Source organism: Nyctereutes procyonoides, unplaced genomic scaffold, assembly GCF_905146905.1.
Source record: "Nyctereutes procyonoides isolate TBG_1078 unplaced genomic scaffold, NYPRO_anot_genome, whole genome shotgun sequence".
NCBI lineage: Eukaryota > Metazoa > Chordata > Mammalia > Carnivora > Canidae > Nyctereutes > Nyctereutes procyonoides.
In genome coordinates, this window is record NW_026575132.1 from 13,326,823 (window position 1) to 13,347,917 (window position 21,095).

Genomic DNA, 21,095 nt, shown 5'->3' on the forward strand with positions numbered 1-21,095 from the left:
TTTTTGTACCTTTTTCATGATTTATGCCCAGTTTTTCTTTTATAACAGCTTTATGGAGATATAATTTACATGTCCTACAATTCATTCATTTATAATGTATAATGCCTCTTCATATATTCACTGAGTTGTGCATCTATTGCTATAATCAATTTTAGAATGTTTTCATTAGCTCCCGGACAAACCCCATTTCTCTTAACTGTCATGTCCTAATCCCCTCAGCCACGGGCAGCCTCTAGTCTACTTTCTTTATAGGTTTGCCTCTTCTGGACATTTTGTATGAATGGAATCAGAGAACCAATATAGTGTCCTTTGTGATCAGCTACTTTGACTTAGTATAATGTTTTTAAGGTCCTTCTATGTTGTAGCATGTATGGGCACTAACTCTTTTTTTTATGGCTGAATAATATTCTACTGTGTAGATATACTGCATTTTGTCCATTTATTGAAGGAGATTTTCATAGTAATAGCAAAGAATTGAGATAGTCATCAATTACTGTAAGTAGGATGTGGAAGGAACTCAGAGTGTGACAACAATGACCATATGTGGAGAACTTAGAGTGTTTAGTAACACATGTACTTACACAGTAAGGCCTTATATAGGTGCAATCTTTACAAGTATCCTCTTGGTGAATATTGTTATGTCCAACTTAGAGGTGAACAGACAAGGGCTAAGTCATTTTGCCTAGCATCAAACATCTAGCCAGTAGTGGAGCCAGAGTGTACCCAGGCCATGGGACCCCCAGGACACCTGCTTTGGGTCCCAGTGTTGGAATACTGCCTGCAGCACTTGAATTCCTCATGACCTCTTTTCCTTTCCCCACTGAATTTTATCAGTGTGCTTCCTAACTGAAAGTAATGTTTTCTTTCTTTCTCTTACATAGATGTACTGATGGTTATTTTATTTTCTGACCTACAAAAATAATGCATAATTGGAGAAAAAGTCAGAAAATACAATATAAAGAAAAGAAAACCTTGAAACCCTGCAGTGTACCTCGCACAGAATTAAAGAAAGCTAGAGGCCTGAGTTATGATGCTGTTTGTGAGGTGGTCTGATCAGGTGTCTTCATTCATTTTTTTCCACTATCACTGAATTTAAGTGCAAAACTCTGATTATTGCTTGCAGTGACTTGGCTAGAGAAATATCTGTTCCGTAGGGTCATGAGTCTATCTCCAGAAAGGGCTTCCTCTAAAAATTTCCCCAAGTAGTTTGCAAGTGTGCCAGGTATGACACAGGGTGCTCTGATGCTGCATCAGTTCAGAAAGTCCTTTTTGACCCTTGGTATACCCAAGGCTCAGGACACGATCCTGGGATCCGGGACTGAGTCCCATGTCAGGCTCCCTGTGGGGAGCCTGCTTCTCCCTCTGCCTATGTCTCTGCCTCTCTCTCTGTCTCTCTCATGAATAAATATAAAGTCTTAAAAAAAAAAACAATAGTCCTTTTGTAGGGTCTTTTCCATCATTTTGGGGCTGAGGAAATAAAGTTTCTAGGAGTCTTATATCTTTATGTAACATCACACTGATAAAATAAGGGTATATTTCCTTTTGTTTGTTTTTTCTTCATCTGATGTTTTGTGATAATTAGAGCCCTGGTCAAAATTGAGTCTCAGAATTTAGTTTTTAAGGGAAATGAGAGACTGCTATGCTCTGGGGCTCAGTTTGAATTCTCCAGTGAAACAAAGAAATAGGATTTTATTTATTCATTCAGTAAACATTTTTTTTTTTTTTTGAGCAACTGATTATTTGCAGGTGCTGTGGTGCTAGATGCTGCAAGCAAGACATGTGTTCTCTTGCCATGGAGCCCTCTGACTACTGGGTATAAAGACAAAAACAATACAGCACTATGAGTCTTACAGTTTTTGATAGAGAATGGTGCAAATAATTATTTTTAGAATTATTAAATCAGAAAAAGGAATATGGTTTTATTGTCTAATAACTTATTTTCTTTTTCATTTAAAAAACTTTATTGTGAAGAACTTTGCATTTTTGCAAACGTGTATGTATCACCCACTCAGCCCTTCAAATCATCAACCATCTTTTATTCTTTTCCTGTATATTTTGATCCTACTTGTTTTTCCTTTGTAGGGATGTTGAGAGTCTTGCAGCAGGCTTTCCTGGGTGATAATGGAGCCTTATTGAATATTTATTTTCCAAGTAACTTCTTATATTCTTTTTATTTTGCCATTCTGGAAACAAAGAATGCATGACACATGCCATTTTTTGAATTGTTTAACAAAAAGACAATAAAATGGTTATTTGACTTCCATGTTCAAGGATGAATCCTGCTGCTCACAAAGGGTCTGCCTTTTGCTGGCTTTAGAGGATTAGAGGTTTGTTTGCCTGGTGGAAAAGTGTATGGAGCGTTAGTTCCAAAAAACCCTCAGCACGTACTAAAACACAGAACATCCTCCAAATAATCTTTCAAGTAAGTGAAGCTTAGCAAGGAATATAATTGCGGAGAACATTTGTATTTGTGGTTTAGATTTATATGTGTATAAAGGCAGCAATTTCAGGCTTTTAAGGAATTAAGCTGGCTGGAGAATTGGGTACGGGAAATTAACCTGCTTAATTCATTGGCTTGATTTTTGTGATGCTCATGATCTGTGATGAGGACACTATTCCATGCTACTGTGTAATGCCTCCACAATTCATTGCTGAGAATGAAATAATTTTTCTCATGTGGCAGGAGCTGATGCAGGTTTTTTTTTTCTGGTAGTGATCAGAATCAATGATGCCTATAGGGTAAATAACAGGTTCCTGAGAATAAGTTCTCACTAATAAGTGAAGCCCTTTAAAAGTCTCCAGGTGTGGAAGCTTTTGTATTTGTTGCTAGGAGTTCCCCTGAAAATGCTCTTATTTCCCCACTTATCTCTCCAGTCAAGGTATTGGGAACTGTACAAGTGATGTCAACCTAGCCCCAGAATGTGGAGAGAAGGTAGTTGTTTGCATAGGATTATACTGCCAACATGGGGGGATGTGCTTTGCAAACTCATTTCAGTTCTTAAACACAGTAGGGGAACAGGTGATATTGACCGTCTTCTGTTCTAAGTAAACGGTCTTCCATGGGCCAGTGCTTGGTGAGCTGGGCCTAGAACTTGTCTTCTCTCTTGTTCATTTGCATCAGTGTCTGGAGGAGAGCCTGGCACATTGTAGGCCATGGTAATCGTTTGAATGAATAGAAATATTCCAAACCAGCTTTTTCCAAGATGTGTTTTATACAGCCTTGGTATTATGATGACCTCTTTGGAAAATAATTTCATGGGCAAATAAGTAGGGAAATGTTAGTCTCTGGGTAGAGTCACTAAAGGTTTGGATATATTTTGTGGCAAAGAAATCATTTTACATTTGTTTAATCCAGTGTATAAAACCATATGATTGTGGTGCCTTCCTATCACAGCACATCTATTAGTGTCCTGCAGAATTACTATTACGTATAAGAGCCTTTGGGAAGTAGAGCTTCAAATGAATAGCTTTCCTAGACTATTTGACATTCACCAGTTAAGACCACCAAATAAAAAGTAAGCTCAGACCTTGGCCTCCTGCTTTTGTCTTATATTTGTTCCTTTAGTTCCAGTTTTTAAGCCTCAACTCTCATCTCTCTCTTGATGATTTGGACTTTACATTTCCTATTCCTACTTATTTCCTGGGTTACTCTTCTATTGGTGTATTAAAACAAACTTTTTCTTGGAGTGCCTGGCTGTCTCATTTGGTTGAGCATCTGACTCGATTTCAGCTCAGGTCATGATCTCAGGTCGTGGTTTGAGCCCCACATTGGGCACTGCACTCAGTGGGGAGTCTGCTGGAGATTCTCTCCCTATCCTTCCTGGACCTTGGGCGCGCGCTCTCTCTCTCTCTCAAACAAATAAAATAAAATAAAATAAAATAAAATAAATAAATAAATAAATAAATAAATCTTTTCAAAAATCCCCTTTTCTTATATGAATAATACATGTTCAAGTTGGAATATGAGAAGGTATAATGTAAAACATAACGTTCTGCTTATAATCTTATGATTGCACTATAAGAGAGAATATATTTATATGTGGGTCTGTGTATCCTATGGAGCTAGATCACCTGGTTTCCAATCCTGCTCCTCTACTTACTTGCTGTGTAACTTGAGGCAAGTTATTTAGCCTTCTGCTTCAATTCCCTCATCTCTAATATGGGGATAATGATAATGCCAATATAATGGGGTTGTTCTGAGGAATAAATGAATTAATATTTGTAAAATGCTTGAAATAGTACCTGGTACATAGAATTTATATAAGAGGTAAATTAAAAATATGTATGCATATATGTGTTTTCACACAATATTGTACTATGTACATGTATCACAGATTATTGACACAGTACACCACTGTTGGATACTCAGGTTGTTAGATTTTTCACAATGATGGACAGTTCGGTTGTGAACACCTGTCCCTGAGATTTTTTGAATAGCCATTGTTATTTCCTTAGATTAATTCCTTAAACTGGAACTACTCAATCAATAGGTGTGCATGTTTATATAACTCTGGTACAGTCTTACTACAGAATTTAGTAAGAAACCCAATCAATACTGATCACTACCATGCTTGAGAATGCCATCTCTTTTAATTTTTGTTAACGTGGAGGGTTAAACATTTTGCCACTTAAGAAAATACTACTAAAGGTGCCTGTGTAAAGTAGTGGCTCAGTCAGTAGAACATGCTGTTCTTGATCTTAGGGTTGTGGGTTTGAGCTCACACTGGGTATAGAGACTACTGAAAAAAACAATCTTTGTGTTTCCCCTTTTGTTGCTGCTGTTTACGGTTTAAAATAGATTTAGATAATAGTTTAAAATAGTTTAAAAAATAGATAATAGACACTTTTTTTTGTGGGGGGGGGGGGAGAACCTTTCTGTATTAACACTGTTAATCCCTTGTCACTTGTAAATATCCCCGGCATCCTTTCCCTCCTTTTCCCTTAGGTTCTTTATTCTATGTCTTCCATTTGCTTCATTCTGTTGCCTGAATTTAGACTTTTTTTTAGCTCTTTTGCTTTGTAGTGCTAGTATAACTTAAGTGAACATTTGCAAAATACTATTGTTAACACTATCCATAATGTCTTAAAAAGCACACAGAGTATGGTATGTTGGCTGATGAAGGGCATAGGACAGTTTTTAAATGAAATTTGTAGAGGAAATGTCTATGAATTTCCTTTTTTGTCGTAGAACTGAGGTGATGAGTTTTCTGCTTTTAAAAAGTAACATTCATAATTTATGCTTTTGTGATGTTGACCAGACTTTATAAGTCTCTACAATTAAAAAAAAAAAAAGATTTACCTATTTATTTGAGAGAGCAAGAGAGTTAGTGTGAGCTTGTTGGTGGTAAGGGGATAGAGGGTAGAGGGAGAGAGAGAATCTCAAGCTACCCACTGAGCTTGGAGTCCAATGAAGGTCTCAGTCCCAGGACCCTGAGATCAGGACCTGAGCCAAAATCAAGAGTCGGCCACTTAACTCACTGAGATACTCAGGTGCCTCAAGTCTCTACCATTTTAGTTGCAAAATGAGTTCTAGAGATGTGAGGCTTATAATATTAAGTGATTGTTTTATCTGGACTTACTGAGCTAGATAGTTGAATCTTTCTGTGTCCAGTTATTTAGTTTAAAATAAGATTTTTTTTTTCCTGAATAAATCTCTTCATAATGAACTTTAAGTTTTTGTTTTTCCCCCCATTGGATAAGAATGGAGTGGAAAGATTTCTTTCAAAGACTGATCTTTAAGCACATTTCCTCAATATAGACCTTAAGACCTTTATTTTATAATAATGGAAGTAAAATATTTGATGCATTGAATCTTCTCATGCATATAACCTCGTTTTCTACTCCATTTATTTGATAATTGTTTCATCATTTCAAATTCAATTTGTAATAGCAATGAACACTCTTTAATATTTTTCTAATAAGGATTAGTTGGAGAGGTTAATATGGTCAGAAATTTAAAGAAGCTCAGAGTCATCTTAATGAGTGTCAGGTAATTAACCTACATGAATAGATTAAAGAAATCAAGCAGCACGCTGATGGGTTTTCCTTTCAAGTTCAAATTTAGAACATCATCTATGCAGTGGTTAGGTCCTACACATTAGATGGTGATTGCTATATTGTTTTTTAATATATAAAAAAACTTAATAGTGAAACGTTATTAGAATTCCTCATCAAATTTGATTAATTGAAGAATGATTATGATATGTGATAGGAATTTTGAATTCTTATGTGTGAATAATATTTTTCAATAAATAGTCTCCTCCGAGTGAATTTCTTTATAAATCAGGGACCAGTGTTTTAATATAGAGAACTCCTCTTACAAGAAAAAATCGTAATGTAAAACTTAAGCAGATTATGAACTGGCTTAATTTAGGTCTAAGAAACTTGGTGAAAATGATTGTCACTATTATCTATTCCTGTGGTCACTGTTGGATTAAAAGACAAGTTCTAGAAGTAATCCTGAGTGGTTCAAAGGCAATATTTCATCTAACTTATTCAAACAGATGACATTTATCTTCTTCTTAAGGAATTCTAGAAATTTATGGACATTTGTCCTTTGTTTAGTTAATTACAGCTGAGTTGATATAAGCTGTATTTGTCTCTCTGGCCCTACTGGAAGTGGTGTGCAAATAGTCACTATACTTTTTTCTTTAAGTGAATTATGGCAATTCTAGGTCAGGGAGTCTAAAAGTAGAGATCCTTGTTTGTTTTTTTCTTTTTTAAAGATTTATTTATTTATTTGAGAGCCAGAGTGAGAGATCACAGAGGCAGAGGAAGAGGGAGAAGCAGACTCCCTGCTGAGCAGGGAGCCTGACGCGAGGCTCCATCTCAGGGCCCAGGGATCATGACCTGAGTGGAAGCCAAACGCTTAACTGACTGAGCCACCCAGGTGCCCTAATCCTTGGTTTTGATCCCCTCATGAAGGGGGAGGTATTTCTAGTATTGGGTAAATAGCCATCACCTTGGTGCAAAATCTGGATTTGTACTTCCGCTCTGCCACTTGCCATTCACTCCTTCAGCCTCACCATTCTGTCTTGTGCAGTGGGGACACAAGTTTCGTCATGTGGACAGAATAAATGGATCTTGCTGTGAAAACATTTTGTAAATCTGTTAAAGTAATGAAAATACCAGATGTTTCATTGTTAACTTCATTAGGGGAAGCTTCTGTCAATCTTGGGTATGTCTAAATGGACTCTGTTTTCCTTTTGACTTAGTTTTCAATCTTCTATTCTCTTTCTATAAACCCTGCCCAAGAATTTCCTTAAATGGTAGTACAAAGAAACCGTGAAAATCTGGTCATGAGTTCAAGGGAAGGTAGAATGTTAGAATTAGTTGTATACATACCATTCCTAATCTGTGAATAGTAAAATGTCAATTTAGGTCAGAATGTTGGATTTAATCTGCATTTTTGGGCCTGGTTGTTTCTCATTGTCACAGACTCTATGGACAATTCTCACCACTAAATGGCTAATTATTTATAAGGGAGGCCAAGTTAAATCAATCCATTTTGGGCTCTTGTGTGAACACCTCTGAGTTGATTGTTGGTGAGATAAAGATTAAAAAAAAAAAACCCACAAAACCTTTAAACTTTTTAGTCTGGTTAGAAGATGTCATATCCCATGAAAGTCAGAAATTGATAATCAAAGTGTCTCAACCACTCGTTTGTTTCATTTGGATTTTATGAAATATATTCTGGGGATGGCAAGGAGCTATCTTTATACCACTTTGTATTGCCTTGACCAACACTGTTGTTTGCTCATAGCAGATACTCAGTAATTATTTTGAATCAAGCTGTAGAACCAGGATAATTATAAACCTCTACTATTAGAATAATAGTTAACAGGATAGATATTACTGATGTTAGGTTAATAGCATCCTCTGAAACTCTAAGGAGAGCACATTTAGCTCTCTAAATTATATAGCTGTGTGCTCATTTATTTATCTTTTAAAGTGGTCAATAAAGAGCCTTCTTGCTCAGCACAGGAATGAGGAAGTGCAGCTGGAAACGTCTTTAAATCAGAAAAGTTGAAAATACTGAATCCTTGTCACTATAACCTGAGGCATCTAAGTTAATTTTCTTTTATGCCTTTATAACTCCTATTTTATTAAATTTGCTGTCAACCTCTTTGAGAGTTTTTTTTTTTTTTTTTTCTGGATCTGACTTTCTAATGGCATATTTTGTTTTAGAAAGACAGTATCTAAACTGTGGTTGAAATAATTTTTAGGGCATGATTAATTCACCAGTATTCAGGAATCCTCACCAAAAGTATTTCAGTGGTTATTGTTTGTTAATTTCTCTACTGGGGCAAATTAAGTAGTGATAAGTAATCTGTGAAGTCTGTGTGAACAGTTGTGATCCCTGAGGACCATCAGGGACAGATACTGAAAACATTGGAAGTTTACCCTTCCAACTTCAGCGTTTTTCTTTAAGTCAGACCATAAGATATTTTTCATTGTCCTCATAACCATCTGTTAACAAAAATGTAGAACCTTAATGCCTGTTCGGTACATCCTGCTAACTCTGCTATATCAACAACACTGATTCACTCCTCACACCAGTGCTTTTGGCTAATTCCAAAGGGGACTCAGCACAAAAAGAATGTGAAGCATGCAGTACAAATCTAGCAGGAGTGTTGGAAAAACATTTCAGTGTTTGAGTTGCACTTCCTGTTGCTGTGAAAGATCTTTCTTCATTTTCTACCTTAGTTTCCCCTTTAGAAGATAGTGGCACAACTTTCTAGGGGAGTTCACTTGGGCACAGACTGGAGGGACATCTGGTTCATTCAGCCGTCTCCTGGGTAAATCCTAGGGTGATTTCCTTTCACCTGACCCACTACTGCTGGCACATAGTAGGTACTGCTTGCTGGATAAGTAACAAATATTTATTGAAGAGTATTTCGTTATTTCCATTTACACTTAATAGAACCAGATGATGAGGCTGAGATGCTTGCATTTATCATTACTGACCTCATTTTCTAATCTCTGAATATTAACAGTGTTCGGAGAGAATATTTGTTTTATAGGAAATGGTCTACTCTTTGTGGCTTTGACATTCTGAGTGCTTTTTCTCGCCACTGGGTTGGACAAGGGCAATGCTTTGTTACAAAAGGGGTGGAGGTCATTTTGATATCTTGTATTTAACTCTAAGTATTAATATTCTTTAGATTTCATTCTGGAATTCATATCAGAAAAAAAGTTTTAATATTAGCTCAGGAAGAAAATACAGTCTGTGTGGTGGCGTGTGGCCTACTGCAAAAGCTAAGCTCTTTTAAAGTGAAATTTTCTCTTTAAAAGCTGCTTAACATCCAGTCTTTCCAATAGATATGTTTAAAGCAGAAATACAAATCTGCTCCTGAAACTCATATGCTTTAAACTGGTTCTTAAAACACAGAAACTTAAAAAATTTGCTCCATATATTTAATGTTTGACTGAAGTGATTCACATAGCAAGTAGTTTTAGATTTTTTTGGGAGGAGAGAAATTACATTTCTTTTTGATCTTTTACTCAGTCAAGTGGTACCTAGAGGTCGTCTTTGCAGTCTGGGGCAATCAAGCCAAACCTTTCTCTTCTGAGTGATTCGTTTCCTAGGAAGGCTTTTGTTTTTATACCTTCTTTGCTCATAAGGCAGTAACGTATTAATGGTTGAGGTGCCTGGGTGGCTCAGTTGGTTAAGTGACCAACTCTTGATTTCGGCTCACATCATGGTCTCAGGGTTGTGAGGTGGAGCCCGTGTAGGGCTCTGATCTCAGCATGGAGTCTGCTTGTCCCTCTTCCTCTACTTACTTCTCCCCTCACTCATGCTGGCTCCTTCCCCTCTTTCTCTTCTCTCTCTCTCTCCCCCTTCTTTCCCCCTCCCTCTCCTCCTCCCTCCCACTAAAGAATCAGTCTTTAAAGCAATAATGTATCAAGGGTTAACCTTGAACCGATGGCTCTCAATCCTGATTGAGTTTTAGGATCATCTAACCTGCTCCTAGTGATTGCTTTAGCCTGGGGCTCCAGCTTTGGCTACCTTTGAAAGCTTCCACGGTGTTCTCACTGCAGCCAGAGCACAGGATGGCAGTGGAATGAGCGGGAGATGAGTAATGATATAAATTTTCATGTATCACTAATTTTGTGGGGAAACAGCATTTTTGGTTCCATTTGCATTATGTAGATTTTTTTTTTTTTTTTTTTAAGTTTTGAGAGAGAGGGGTACCTGGGTGGCTCAGTGGTTGAGTATCTGCCTTTGACTCAGTTCATGGTCCTAGGATCGAGTTCCACATCAGACTCCCTGCAGGGAGCCTGTGTCTCCTTCTGCCTATGTCTCTGTCATAGATAAATAAATAAAATTAAAAAAAAAAAGATTTGAAAAGAGAGAAAGAGTGAGAGAACAAGAATGAAAGGAGAAGGGGCTGAGGGAAGGGGAGAGAGAATCCTAGGTGGATACTGAATGAATGGAGCCCAACATATGGGGCTTGATCCCAAGACCGCGAGACCACAACCCGAGGGGAAACCAAGAGTCAGACACTTCACTTAGTGCACCACCCAGGGTCCCCTGTGTAGATGGTTTTAATTCCAATCTCAAACCTTAATGTAAGAAGTACTTAGGGCCATAGAATTTCCTAAAACTGCCGATCCTTGGGCCAGTGCACACATTCTAACTCCTGAAGGGAGGGGCTGAGCACACCACCAAGTGATTTAAAAAAAAAAAGATTTTATTTGACAGGAAGGGAGGGGGAAAGAAAGCTCACACAAGCAGGGGGAGAGGCAGGCAGAGGAAGAGGAAGAAGCAGGCCCCACACAGAGCAGGGAGCCCAGTGCAGCACTGGATCCTGGGATCACAACCTGAACTGAAGGCAGACACTCAACTGACGGCCCCCATTGAGTGATTTTGATAGAGTTGGTTGAAGTTCAGTGTTCTTCAGTAAATGCCATGTTCCAGTTATCTATGCCAGCATAACAAAACATTCCAAAACACATTAATGTATTTACATCATTATATTTCGTGGGCTGGGGGTCAGGATTTTGCCGTAGTTTGGCTCGGAGAGTGCTTCCGTTCCTTGCAGTGTCACCTGGGGTCCCTTGGCGATTCAGCTGGTGGCTGGTCTACCAGGTCCAAGATGGCTTAATTCACACGCCTGCCACCTAGGCCTACCTAGCTAAAAGGCTGGGCTCTGCTGGGCCCTCTTCACACACTCTTGGGGCTTTCTGACAAAGCCCTAAGGGATTTGTACTTACAGGGTGACTCAGGGCTCCTGGTGTTTCAAGAGAACCATGCAGGAAGGAGCTTTGGGGTTTATTTGTCATTTCTGTCACATTCTTTGGGGTCAAGCAAGTCTAAAAAGGCCTAGATTTAAGGGGAGGAGAATTAGACTCTTTCAGCAAGAGAAGTAGAAGGAACTTGCAGCATCAGCCCCATGCAGAAACAGGCAAAAGTCATATTGCTTTGACCCCATCACGACTCTGAGTTACTGATTCACAGTTACTATTGTACTACAGGGGCTTAATATCTTCCACCTGGTTACCTTCAGCGATTTCTAAAAGGTATCTCTACCTATATATCCGTGTTTTTTGATTCACATGGCACAACTAATCTTCTTGAAACATGGGAGTGTGGTGTGGTGGTTAAACATGACAGACCTTGGAGTGAGACTAGCTGAGTGCAAATTCTGCTTCTGGTATTTACTTCCTTTGTGCCTTTGGGCAGTGTACTGTACCTGCACCTTACTGTTACAATTTCCCTTTTACAATGAAAACAACTAGCCCAGTGGGTTGTTTTGAGAATTCAGTGAGTAGTATATGTAATGCCCTAAAATGTGTTGGGGATAAAATGGTCTCTATTATTGTTGCTGTTAGCATTTTTATGGCAAGGCATTCAAGGCCTACCATGCTCTGTTGCACCTTTTATTTCCAACCTCATTGCCTAGGACTGTTCCTGTAATCCATGCTGCAGCCTCATTCAGCTCTCTGCTGTGCCATTTGCCTGTCTTCCCGTGTTTTCCATCTTGACTGCTGCTCATGCTGTCATCTGTCAATGGTAAGCTGACTTCTGTCCCCCTCTTCTTTAGAAAGTGGTTTTACTCCAGGGCTTTAGAAGCTTTCCAATCAATGGAAACCAGAATTTTGTACTTCATTCCATGACCCAAACGTGGCTCTGTTTGGTCCCTCTGATTCTCCTGTATACTCACGGCAATACTGCCTACTGCCCTCCCAAACTTTGGTCTTTGCGTTTCCCACAGGAGTAACACGGTTCTGTGCCTTACATGTTGGTGCTTAAAATTAGGTGTGGTATCAGGAAAGCTCAGGTTATGCTGCAGTAACAAACAGTCTGGGTTTCAGTGGCTTAGAATAACTGTCTTATTGGTCATGCCATCAGCCTGGGGTGGGTCATAGGAGATCTGCTCATTTCCTCATTTGGGGCCCCAGCTGATGAAGGCTTCATCCTACAGCATGTTTCCATGATTATAGAAAGTCAGTGGAGATATAAATCAATGCGCTGGCTCTTATAACTTCTGCACAGAGGGGCACATGTTACTTATGCTCACATTTCTATAGCTAGTTACATGTCAAACCTGAGTTCAAGTGGGTGGTAAAGAGTGATTCTCAGGATCACATGTTCTCAGTATAAGAACAACTTATGAACAAGCTCCAGTGGCTACCACAGATGACTCCCTGGCTTCATTACCTATTCCTGTAAGATGCTGCTAGGTTAATAGGACCAAATTGCTATGAAAGCTTCACCTGTGTGTACCTCAAAAGGATATAGCATTCAATTTGGGTGATTCCATAGGCTGTCGCTCAGCTCTCCTTTGGATGCTGTTTTAAAGAAAAAAACAACAAAAAATCATGCAGTAGCAGTTATATTGTGTTTATGGTTTTTCTTAGAAATATTAAAGCCTCAAATATTCTCTTTCATATATTTCTCTTAAAAAAAAAAAAAAGACCTTCCTTTACCCTTGTGGGAGTGCTGACTTCCATCTTGTTAACACTTGCCCAGTGACCTTCCTCAGGACTATGTGTTTCAGGCTCCAAGGAGGTTAAATGTATGCTCTGACTGGAGTGTGGGAAGCCTATTTCTGATCTCTAAAGTGGTGCACAGAAGGCCCCACTTTAGATAACTAGTAGAGATGACTGGTGCACAGAAGGCCCCATTTTATATAACTAGCAGAAATGATGGCTCACTGAAGGCCCCCACTTTAGATAACTAGTAGAGATCCATCTACCAGTTAGCAAGACCCAGGAGTCAACTCTAGTATGTTAGAACTCGCACCAGGGATCCCTGGGTGGCGGAGCGGTTTGGCGCCTGCCTTTGGCCCAGGGCACGATCCTGGAGACCCGGGATCGAATCCCACATCGGGCTTCCGGTGCATGGAGCCTGCTTCTCCCTCTGCCTGTGTCTCTGCCTCTCTCTCTCTCTCTGTGACTATCATAAATAAATAAAAATTAAAAAAAATTATAAAAAAAAAAACTCGCACCAGGTGACCATAAAATAGGCTCCTGGGCAAAGTCCCCTTCATTTTGGAGGTTTACTAAATTGAGCAGGTTTAGTAACAAAGTGATAATGATCTTAGCAAGTTGGAGAGATAGTCTATAAACCTAATTTTCAGTAGCTCAAATTTAAGATAGTAACCAGAAGGAAACTATAGCAGATGCTGACAATCACATACATGAAAGATTACGTTTATTAAATGCAACAGTTGGGACATTTTTTGTTTCTATACAGTCACCCATATGAAGGCCCACCATAGAACTTTGCTTTAAGGAGTTCTAAGAAGTAGAGACTCGAGGGAAGCCCATAAAGGTTAGGGAATAACTGGAAAGGGGGTTGGCACATAGAGGAACTAGGGTCCTAATTGACTGGTTGAATATATCAGCGGAGTAGAGCTTCTGTTAACATTTTAAGTTGGCAACATTCTCCCAAGGACCAGAAATCACTGCTTGTGTAGCTGCTTGTCATCTGTGAAAGGTATGGAAAAATAGGCTAAGGAAGGGCAGAAAATTATAAAGTGAATCAAATAATACACTGGCAGCAAAGGATTTGAGAACCAAGGGAATGAAGGATGTGGGAGTGGCTGTCCCTGTGAGGGTGTTCAGCTGTTTGGAGTCCCCAGAGAACTGAAGTGAATGGTGTGGTCTCCCATTCCTGAGCAGGGAATAACTCTTCATTAATTGCTTAGTGTTCTATTCCTTAGGAGTTGTAGGTAGCTGAATTCAGTGGCAGATGAATTGGTTAATGTGAACTGTAACCTAGTAATGTAAACTTTCATCACATGAAAGCCGGGTATTTTTTTTTTTTTAAGACCCCCACCCCTTTGACACTTGGGACATGTATTAACCCTCTCTGTGTGTGTGTGCGCCATATTATGCTTCATTCTGGAGACTTAGGGGGACACTCTGTTTAGAATCCTTACAACACAGGCAAGGGGAAGTTTGTAAACTAGTCTGTATCCCCAGCCATCAGCTACTTCATAGATATCTGGTGATAAAGAGTGGATGTATTGGTGGTTTAAGACCGGCAATAGGGGGAATTTGTTTGTTTTTAATTTTAGGCATTTTAAACAGCACATGCTTGCGTATTTTAAAAATATTTGCTTTAACGCAACACTAAATATTGTAGGGGGCAAGGAAAGTTTACAGTAAAGCACATTTGCTTGGGGAGAAGGTTTCCATGGCTCTCCACTAGCTGTTATATGTTTACAGCCTGCAGAACTTTCACTCTGGCTTTGTTCCCAGGAAAGAAAGCTCTGCCCTTTCCCATTCTTCTATCCTTCGTGTATGTGGGCGGCTGTGCATCTCCTGGGGGAGGGCACTGGGAGTAAAGCTGAGCAGAGTAGTCCTTGGCTCCCAGAATCTCAAGCCAAGTGGAATTGTTCTGAGTTGGCTCGTCTTACTTTCTCATGGTTACGCCTGGAAAGAGGTGGGTTTTGGGCGTCATGTTTCCTGAAAGCATAAACTCTTTATTAGCACAAATAAATCAGTTGGTTGGCTCAGTAGATTTTGGGAGTCCTGGGAACATTAATAAATCCTTGCATAGGGATGTTGCTTACCTGGGAAATACTTCGATTATGATTCCCTGACTCGGACATCATCCGCTCAGTACTCCTCATGCTCCCCCTGACCCCCACTCCCCGCAAATGCATAACACATGTTTGCAAGATGATGATGATATTGAAGGTGAAAGGATTTCAATCTCTAATTTACACTTCTCAGAATAATAGAATGGTTTTAATGTGTCATGTTGTGGATGAAGGGGATGTTTGAAACTGATTTAAAATAAAAGTATGAGGCCGTGTACCTCAATCTGGCACTGTCTCCTATATTGTGAATAATTCCAGTTATGGAATAATGGTTTAGGTAATACCTTGCTATATTGCTCTGGAGTTAGGCTGCTTTTAAGATAAACCAGTTAAAAGTTATAATTTGTACTCTGTTTCTAAAGTTAAATTTGAATGATTTTTTTTTTTTTTTAGAGAGGGAGAGGGGGGAGTACACTTGTGTGGGTGGGGGGCAATGGGGCAGAGGGAGAGAGGGAGAGAGAGAATCCCTAGCAGGCTCCATGCCCAGTGTGGAGCCTGACTCAGGGCTCGATGTAATGACCCTGAGATCATGACCTGAGCCAAAATCAAGAGTTAGACGTTTCACCAACTGAGCTACCCACGTCCCCCTGAATGACGTTTTTAAGATGTTTTCTTCCCTGGTAGGTGTTTGGATCTATTTAGAAAATTTTGATTTTGAAAATTAAGTCTGAGAGTGTCCAGGTAAAAAGCATCATGTATTTAACGTTAACCTTTTTTTTAGTCCCCCAAAACATTTTGCTGAATGTTTTGGAGTTGGCACGTGGCATCTACAAAGAATTAAAGTGCCATCTTGCTAAAAGATGATGAAATCTGGGTGCTAATATTTGCAACATGAAACTGAAAGAGATCATGTAAGTAGTTTATCCGCGTATTTCTGGCTTCTTGTTCTTGTTCTCTTGTCCTTTGTAGAGTCACTTTGATTGTTACTCCACTTCCCGACAGACTGTTTCTCTGAATAGGAAAAACTTGTCTTCCCCACAGTGTCCTTAGAGCAAGGCATGGCTAGTTAGTTGGTCCAGTCTGTGTTTACTACAGCCCAGCAGTTTTATGTATTTATTTGCACAGCAGTATTGCTATCACATAAAACTTAATTGATAAATGCTTGAAAAATTGCTGTAAGATTTTTGAAGACCTCAGTGATATTTTACAGTTTACATCAAAGTGGCTGTTCAACATTGCATTTTCCAGCTGGTTCATGGTGCCAGCTCTCCAGCAGCCAAGGGTAGAGCAGCACCTTGCCTGCCTGCCGGCAGAGTAATTCCACAGCCTGAGCAGGGAAGACTTAAGTAAGGACTTCCTTGCCCACGCTTTGATGTTCTGTAAACACAAAACAAAATTTTTATTTCTGGCTTCTAACCTGTTAGGAGAGTGGTTAGCTCAGTAGGAGCCCAAATGCATCAGAGATAAAAGGAAATAGGCTGGGGAGACTTTACTCCTGGGGCCAGGTGAGAAGTAGCTGGTGTCATTCTGAATGTGCTGCAGATGAAGAAATCCTTGTAGCCCTCTTAGGGTACCCATTTAGAAGCATCCTATTAAAATTTGCTACATAGTTAAAGCTGACATTTTGAACCCTGTCTGAGAAAGTGGGAAACCCTTGTCATGAATAATGCTATGTAGAGCAGTAGATTAGGACTTCTACCTTTTATCTTGCTTTCAATTCTAATGTGGCATTCCATTCTCTGTCATTTTAGTTAAAATGTTACTTGGGAAGGCAGAGGTCATTTGGAGATTGTGTTGTGGCATGTAAATAAAACTAACAGTCTTTGTTTTAAAGTTGTACCGCCTCTCTATTCTTCATTCACCCCGTTCTAAGATAGAGAGTTTAAAGATTTTTTTCTCCGAACAGGATTATGATATGTATTCTATAAATCAAAATGAGGAAACCATTGAAACCGTCTTGTTTTTCATGTCTTTAGTAGAGTTAACGGACAGATTAAGTTGGAAAAAGTCTGCAATTATTTTAAAATATGCTGATCAGGGATCCCTGGGTGGCGCAGCGGTTTGGCGCCTGCCTTTGGCCCAGGGCGCGATCCTGGAGACCCGGGATCGAATCCCACATCGGGCTCCCGGTGCATGGAGCCTGCTTCTCCCTCTGCCTGTGTCTCTGCCTCTCTCTCTCTCTCTCTGTGTGACTATCATAAATAAATAAAAAAAAATTAAAATATGCTGATCAGCTTATTTTAATTTCATCTGCATGTATCACATGTCAAAAGCTTTGCAATATATGGGAAAAGGTAAATATATGTATAAGTGCAAGCTTGCAGGACATAGCAAAAATGAATGAGTTTGTTTCTTTCAAGCCTATTACCTCTTAAACCAGGAGTCTTAGATTCCAATCATTGCAGTGGCTGCAAAAGTAACTGGAGAAATAAACCCGTGCTGTTTGCATTTTAGACAGTGAGATTCTATTAACCTATGTGCTATTTCTGATTCTTGAAAGATGACATCTTCCTGTTTTACCCTTTTCTCATGTATAGGGGTGCGTATGGGGAAATGTAACACTATTTGGTAGTAGACTGCATCATGCTGAGTGTTAGGGAGACACTGGGTTGCTCCTACTCAGCTTTGGTTGGTTGGTGCCTAAATGGAACATAGGCCGCCCCTGTCCAGATTTTTGCTTTTATAGGAGAAGATAACCTGAGTTCTTCTGCAGTCTCCCACATTTGTAAATGGCAAAGAACAGGAACAAGCTCTACACCCCAAACAGCATAGTTCTCCAGGTTGGCTCAGCCAGCTGATGATTCCTGGTGAATTATTAGGTGGCTGTCTTTTCTTTCCAGTTATGTCTAAAGCAAAAAAATGGACAGAAAATTTATTCACACAGTTTCCAAATGCATTTATTCAGTCTTAGCTTTTCAGAGCTAAGACTTTTAAGAGGATTTAAAAAAAAATTTTGTCAACAAAATTTCACAAATTCCTGATTTCTTTGCAAAATAATTTAAAAATGTGTATAAAGTTAACTGTATATTCCTTTTCTGTTACCTGATATCACTTAAAATTTTTAAATTGTATTTTAAAACAAAGTAAGACATTCAAAACTATGTATTCCGGGGTTTTTAACAAATGTCAGCAATTTCATGCCCACTCCTTCTTACCTGTTAGTAGCAACCACTTTCAACTTATTTATTTATTTATTTATTTTTTAAAGATTTTATTGATTTATTCATGATAGACATAGAGAGGCAGAGACACAGGCAGAGGGAGAAGCAGTCCCGACGTGGGACTCGATCCCGGGACTCCAGGATTGTGCCCTGGGCCAAAGGCAGGCGCTAAACCGCTGAGCCACCCAGGGATCCCCATCTTCTTTAAATGTTTCTTCTCATTTCTTAGCAATATGCTTGAATGATTTTCTTGATTTTAAAATTTAAGATGTTTTCACTTGATCTATTTGTAGACAGTGATTTAGTTGTTTTTCACTTCTTTCATCTAGTTCACATTCCTTAGCACTTATCTCCATTCTTCCTGCTTCATTAGTTAAAATTTTGGTGAGATCAGTATTCAGGTTTTTTTTTTTTTATATTGAAGTATAGTTAAGACGCAAAGTTCTATTAGTTTCAGGTGTACAGCATAGTGATTGGGAAAGCCTGTATGTTTTGGTATGCTCGCGCAGTGTAGCTAGCATCTGTCACCATACATCACTGTTAGAGTACCATTGATTATATTTCCTATGCTGTACCTTTTATCCCCGTTCACTTACTCGTTCCATAACTGGAAGTCTGTATTCTCCACTTGCTTTCACTCATTCTGTCCATTTACCCATCCTCCACCCCTCTAGTAAACCATCAGTTCTCTGTATTTATGGGTCTGTTTCTCCTTTTTGTTTATTTGTTTTGTTTTTAGATTCCACAAATACCACATGGTATTTGTCTTTCTCAGTATGACTTCTTTCAATTAGCCTAATATCCTCTAGGTCCATCCGTGTTGTTGCAGAAGCCAAGATCTTCCTCTTTTTTTTTATGGCTGAGTAAATTTTGTGTGAGTGTGTGTGTGCACGCACGTGAGAAAGAGAGAGAGAGGGAGAGGAGAGAGAAAAGGAGAGAGAGAGGGAGGGGGAGGGAGGGAGAGGGAGGGAGGGAGGAGGAGAGAGAGAGAGGTGTCTATACCACGTCTTTATCCATTATCTCTTAGTGGACACTTGAGCTTCTTCCATATGTTGGCTACCATAAATAGTGCTGTAGTAAACATCGGGGTGCATATATCTTTTCAAATTATTGTTTTGTTTTCTTTGGGTAAATACCTAGTAGTGCAATTACTGGATCATATGGTATTTCTATTTTTAATTTTTTGAGGAACCTCCATACTGGTTTTCACAGTGGCTTGTACAACTTACATTCCCATCAACACTGCATGAGGATCTTGTTCTTCTTATCCTCACCAACACTTTTTTTTTGGACTCTGGCTATTCAGACAGGTGTGAGTGAGGTGATCTCATTTTGTTGATTTCTATTTTCCGGATTAGTAACGTTGAGCATCTTTTCATGTACCTGTTTGCCATTGGTGTGTCATATTTGGAAGGAATGTCTATTCAGGTCCCCTGCGCATCTTATTTTCCTGCCTATTTTTAAATAATGTTAAGGGGCACCTGGCTGCCTCAGTTGATAGAGCATGCAACTTTTGATCTTGGGGTTGTGAGTTTGAGCCCCACATTGGGTGCAGTGATTACTTAAATCTTTTTAAAACTTTTTTTTTTAATTTTTATTTATTTATGATAGTCACACAGAGAGAGAGAGAGAGAGAGAGGCAGAGACACAGGGTGAGGGAGAAGCAGGCTCCATGCACCAGGAGCCCGATGTGGGACTCGATCCTGGGTCTCCAGGATCGCGCCCTGGGCCAAAGGCAGGCGCTAAACCGCTGCGCCACCCAGGGATCCCTGATTACTTAAATCTTAAAAAAAAAAAAGCCATATTGTTTCTTTGGTGTTGTATAAGTTATTTATAGATTTTGGATATTAACCCCTTATACATCATTTGCAAATACCTTCTTGCAATCAGTAGGTTGCTTTTTTGTTTTGTTAATGGTTTCTTTCAATGTGCAAAAACTCTTTATTTTGATAAATTTTTAATAGTTTATTTTTGCTTTTATTCTCCTTTCCTGAGGAGACCTACATAAAAAAGTTCTGCTAAGGCTGATGCCAAATTGCTGCCTGTGTGTTTCCCCCCCCCCCTAGGAATTTTATGGTTTCAAGTCTCACATTAGGGATCCCTGGGTGGCGCAGCGGTTTGGCGCTTGCCTTTGGCCCAGGGCGCGATCCTGGAGACCCGGGATCGAATCCCACGTCGGGCTCCCGGTGCATGGAGCCTGCTTCTCCCTCTGCCTATGTCTCTGCCTCTCTCTCTCTCTCACTGTGTGACTATCATAAATTAAAAAAAAAAAAATTTAAAAAAATTCAAGTCTCACATTGAGGTCTTTAATGTATTTTGAGTTTCTTTTTTGTGTATGGTGTAAAAATTGGTCCAATTTGCCTGGCAGTGTTTGTTGAAGAGATGGTCTTTTCTGCACTGCCTCCTTTGTCATAGGTTAATTGACCTTATAAGCATGGGTTTATTTCTGGGCTCTTTTCCAATGATCTATGTGTCTGTTTTTGTGCCGGTACCATACCATTTTGATTACCTCAGCTTTGTAGTGTATCTTGAAATCTGGGAGTGTGATACCTCCAGCTTTGTTCTTCTTAAGATTGCTTTGGCTATTCAGGGTCCTTTGTGGTTCCTTTCAAAAGTTTTTTTTTTAAGTTTTTATATAAATTCCAGTTAGTTAGAGGTGCTTGGCTGGCTTAGTCAGAAGAGCATGTGGCTCTTGATTTCAGGGTTGTGAGTTTGAGTCCCATGTCGGGCATAAGGATGACTTAAATAAATAAACTTAAAAAATTAAATTCTGGTTAGTTGACATAGTATAATATTAGTTTCAGGTGTATAATATGCAAATCTTAATATTTAGGTTTTACCAAATTTTAGCCACACAGTGTACAATAAAGTTTTTCATTTCTACAAATATTTTATTTTCCTGGTTTTAATGATGGTTTCTCTTCTCAATATATTTCAA

The 21,095-nt window shown here is 39.2% G+C and overlaps 1 protein-coding gene across 3 annotated transcripts in view; it reads left to right on the plus strand.

Moving 5' to 3' along the window:
• Window positions 1–21,095, plus strand: part of PARD3B (par-3 family cell polarity regulator beta) — a 991,638-nt gene that overhangs the window by 53,056 nt on the left and 917,487 nt on the right. Inside the window, exon 1 of one of the 3 annotated variants that reach the window (XM_055345408.1) lies at window positions 11,921–12,016. The exons of the other annotated variants lie outside the window; for them this stretch is intronic. Within the exon in view, the coding sequence (XP_055201383.1) occupies window positions 11,924–12,016 (93 nt within the window). The 5' untranslated portion in view covers window positions 11,921–11,923. Of the gene's footprint in view, window positions 1–11,920; window positions 12,017–21,095 lie in introns of those variants that run through there. 3 annotated transcript variants of the gene reach the window in all.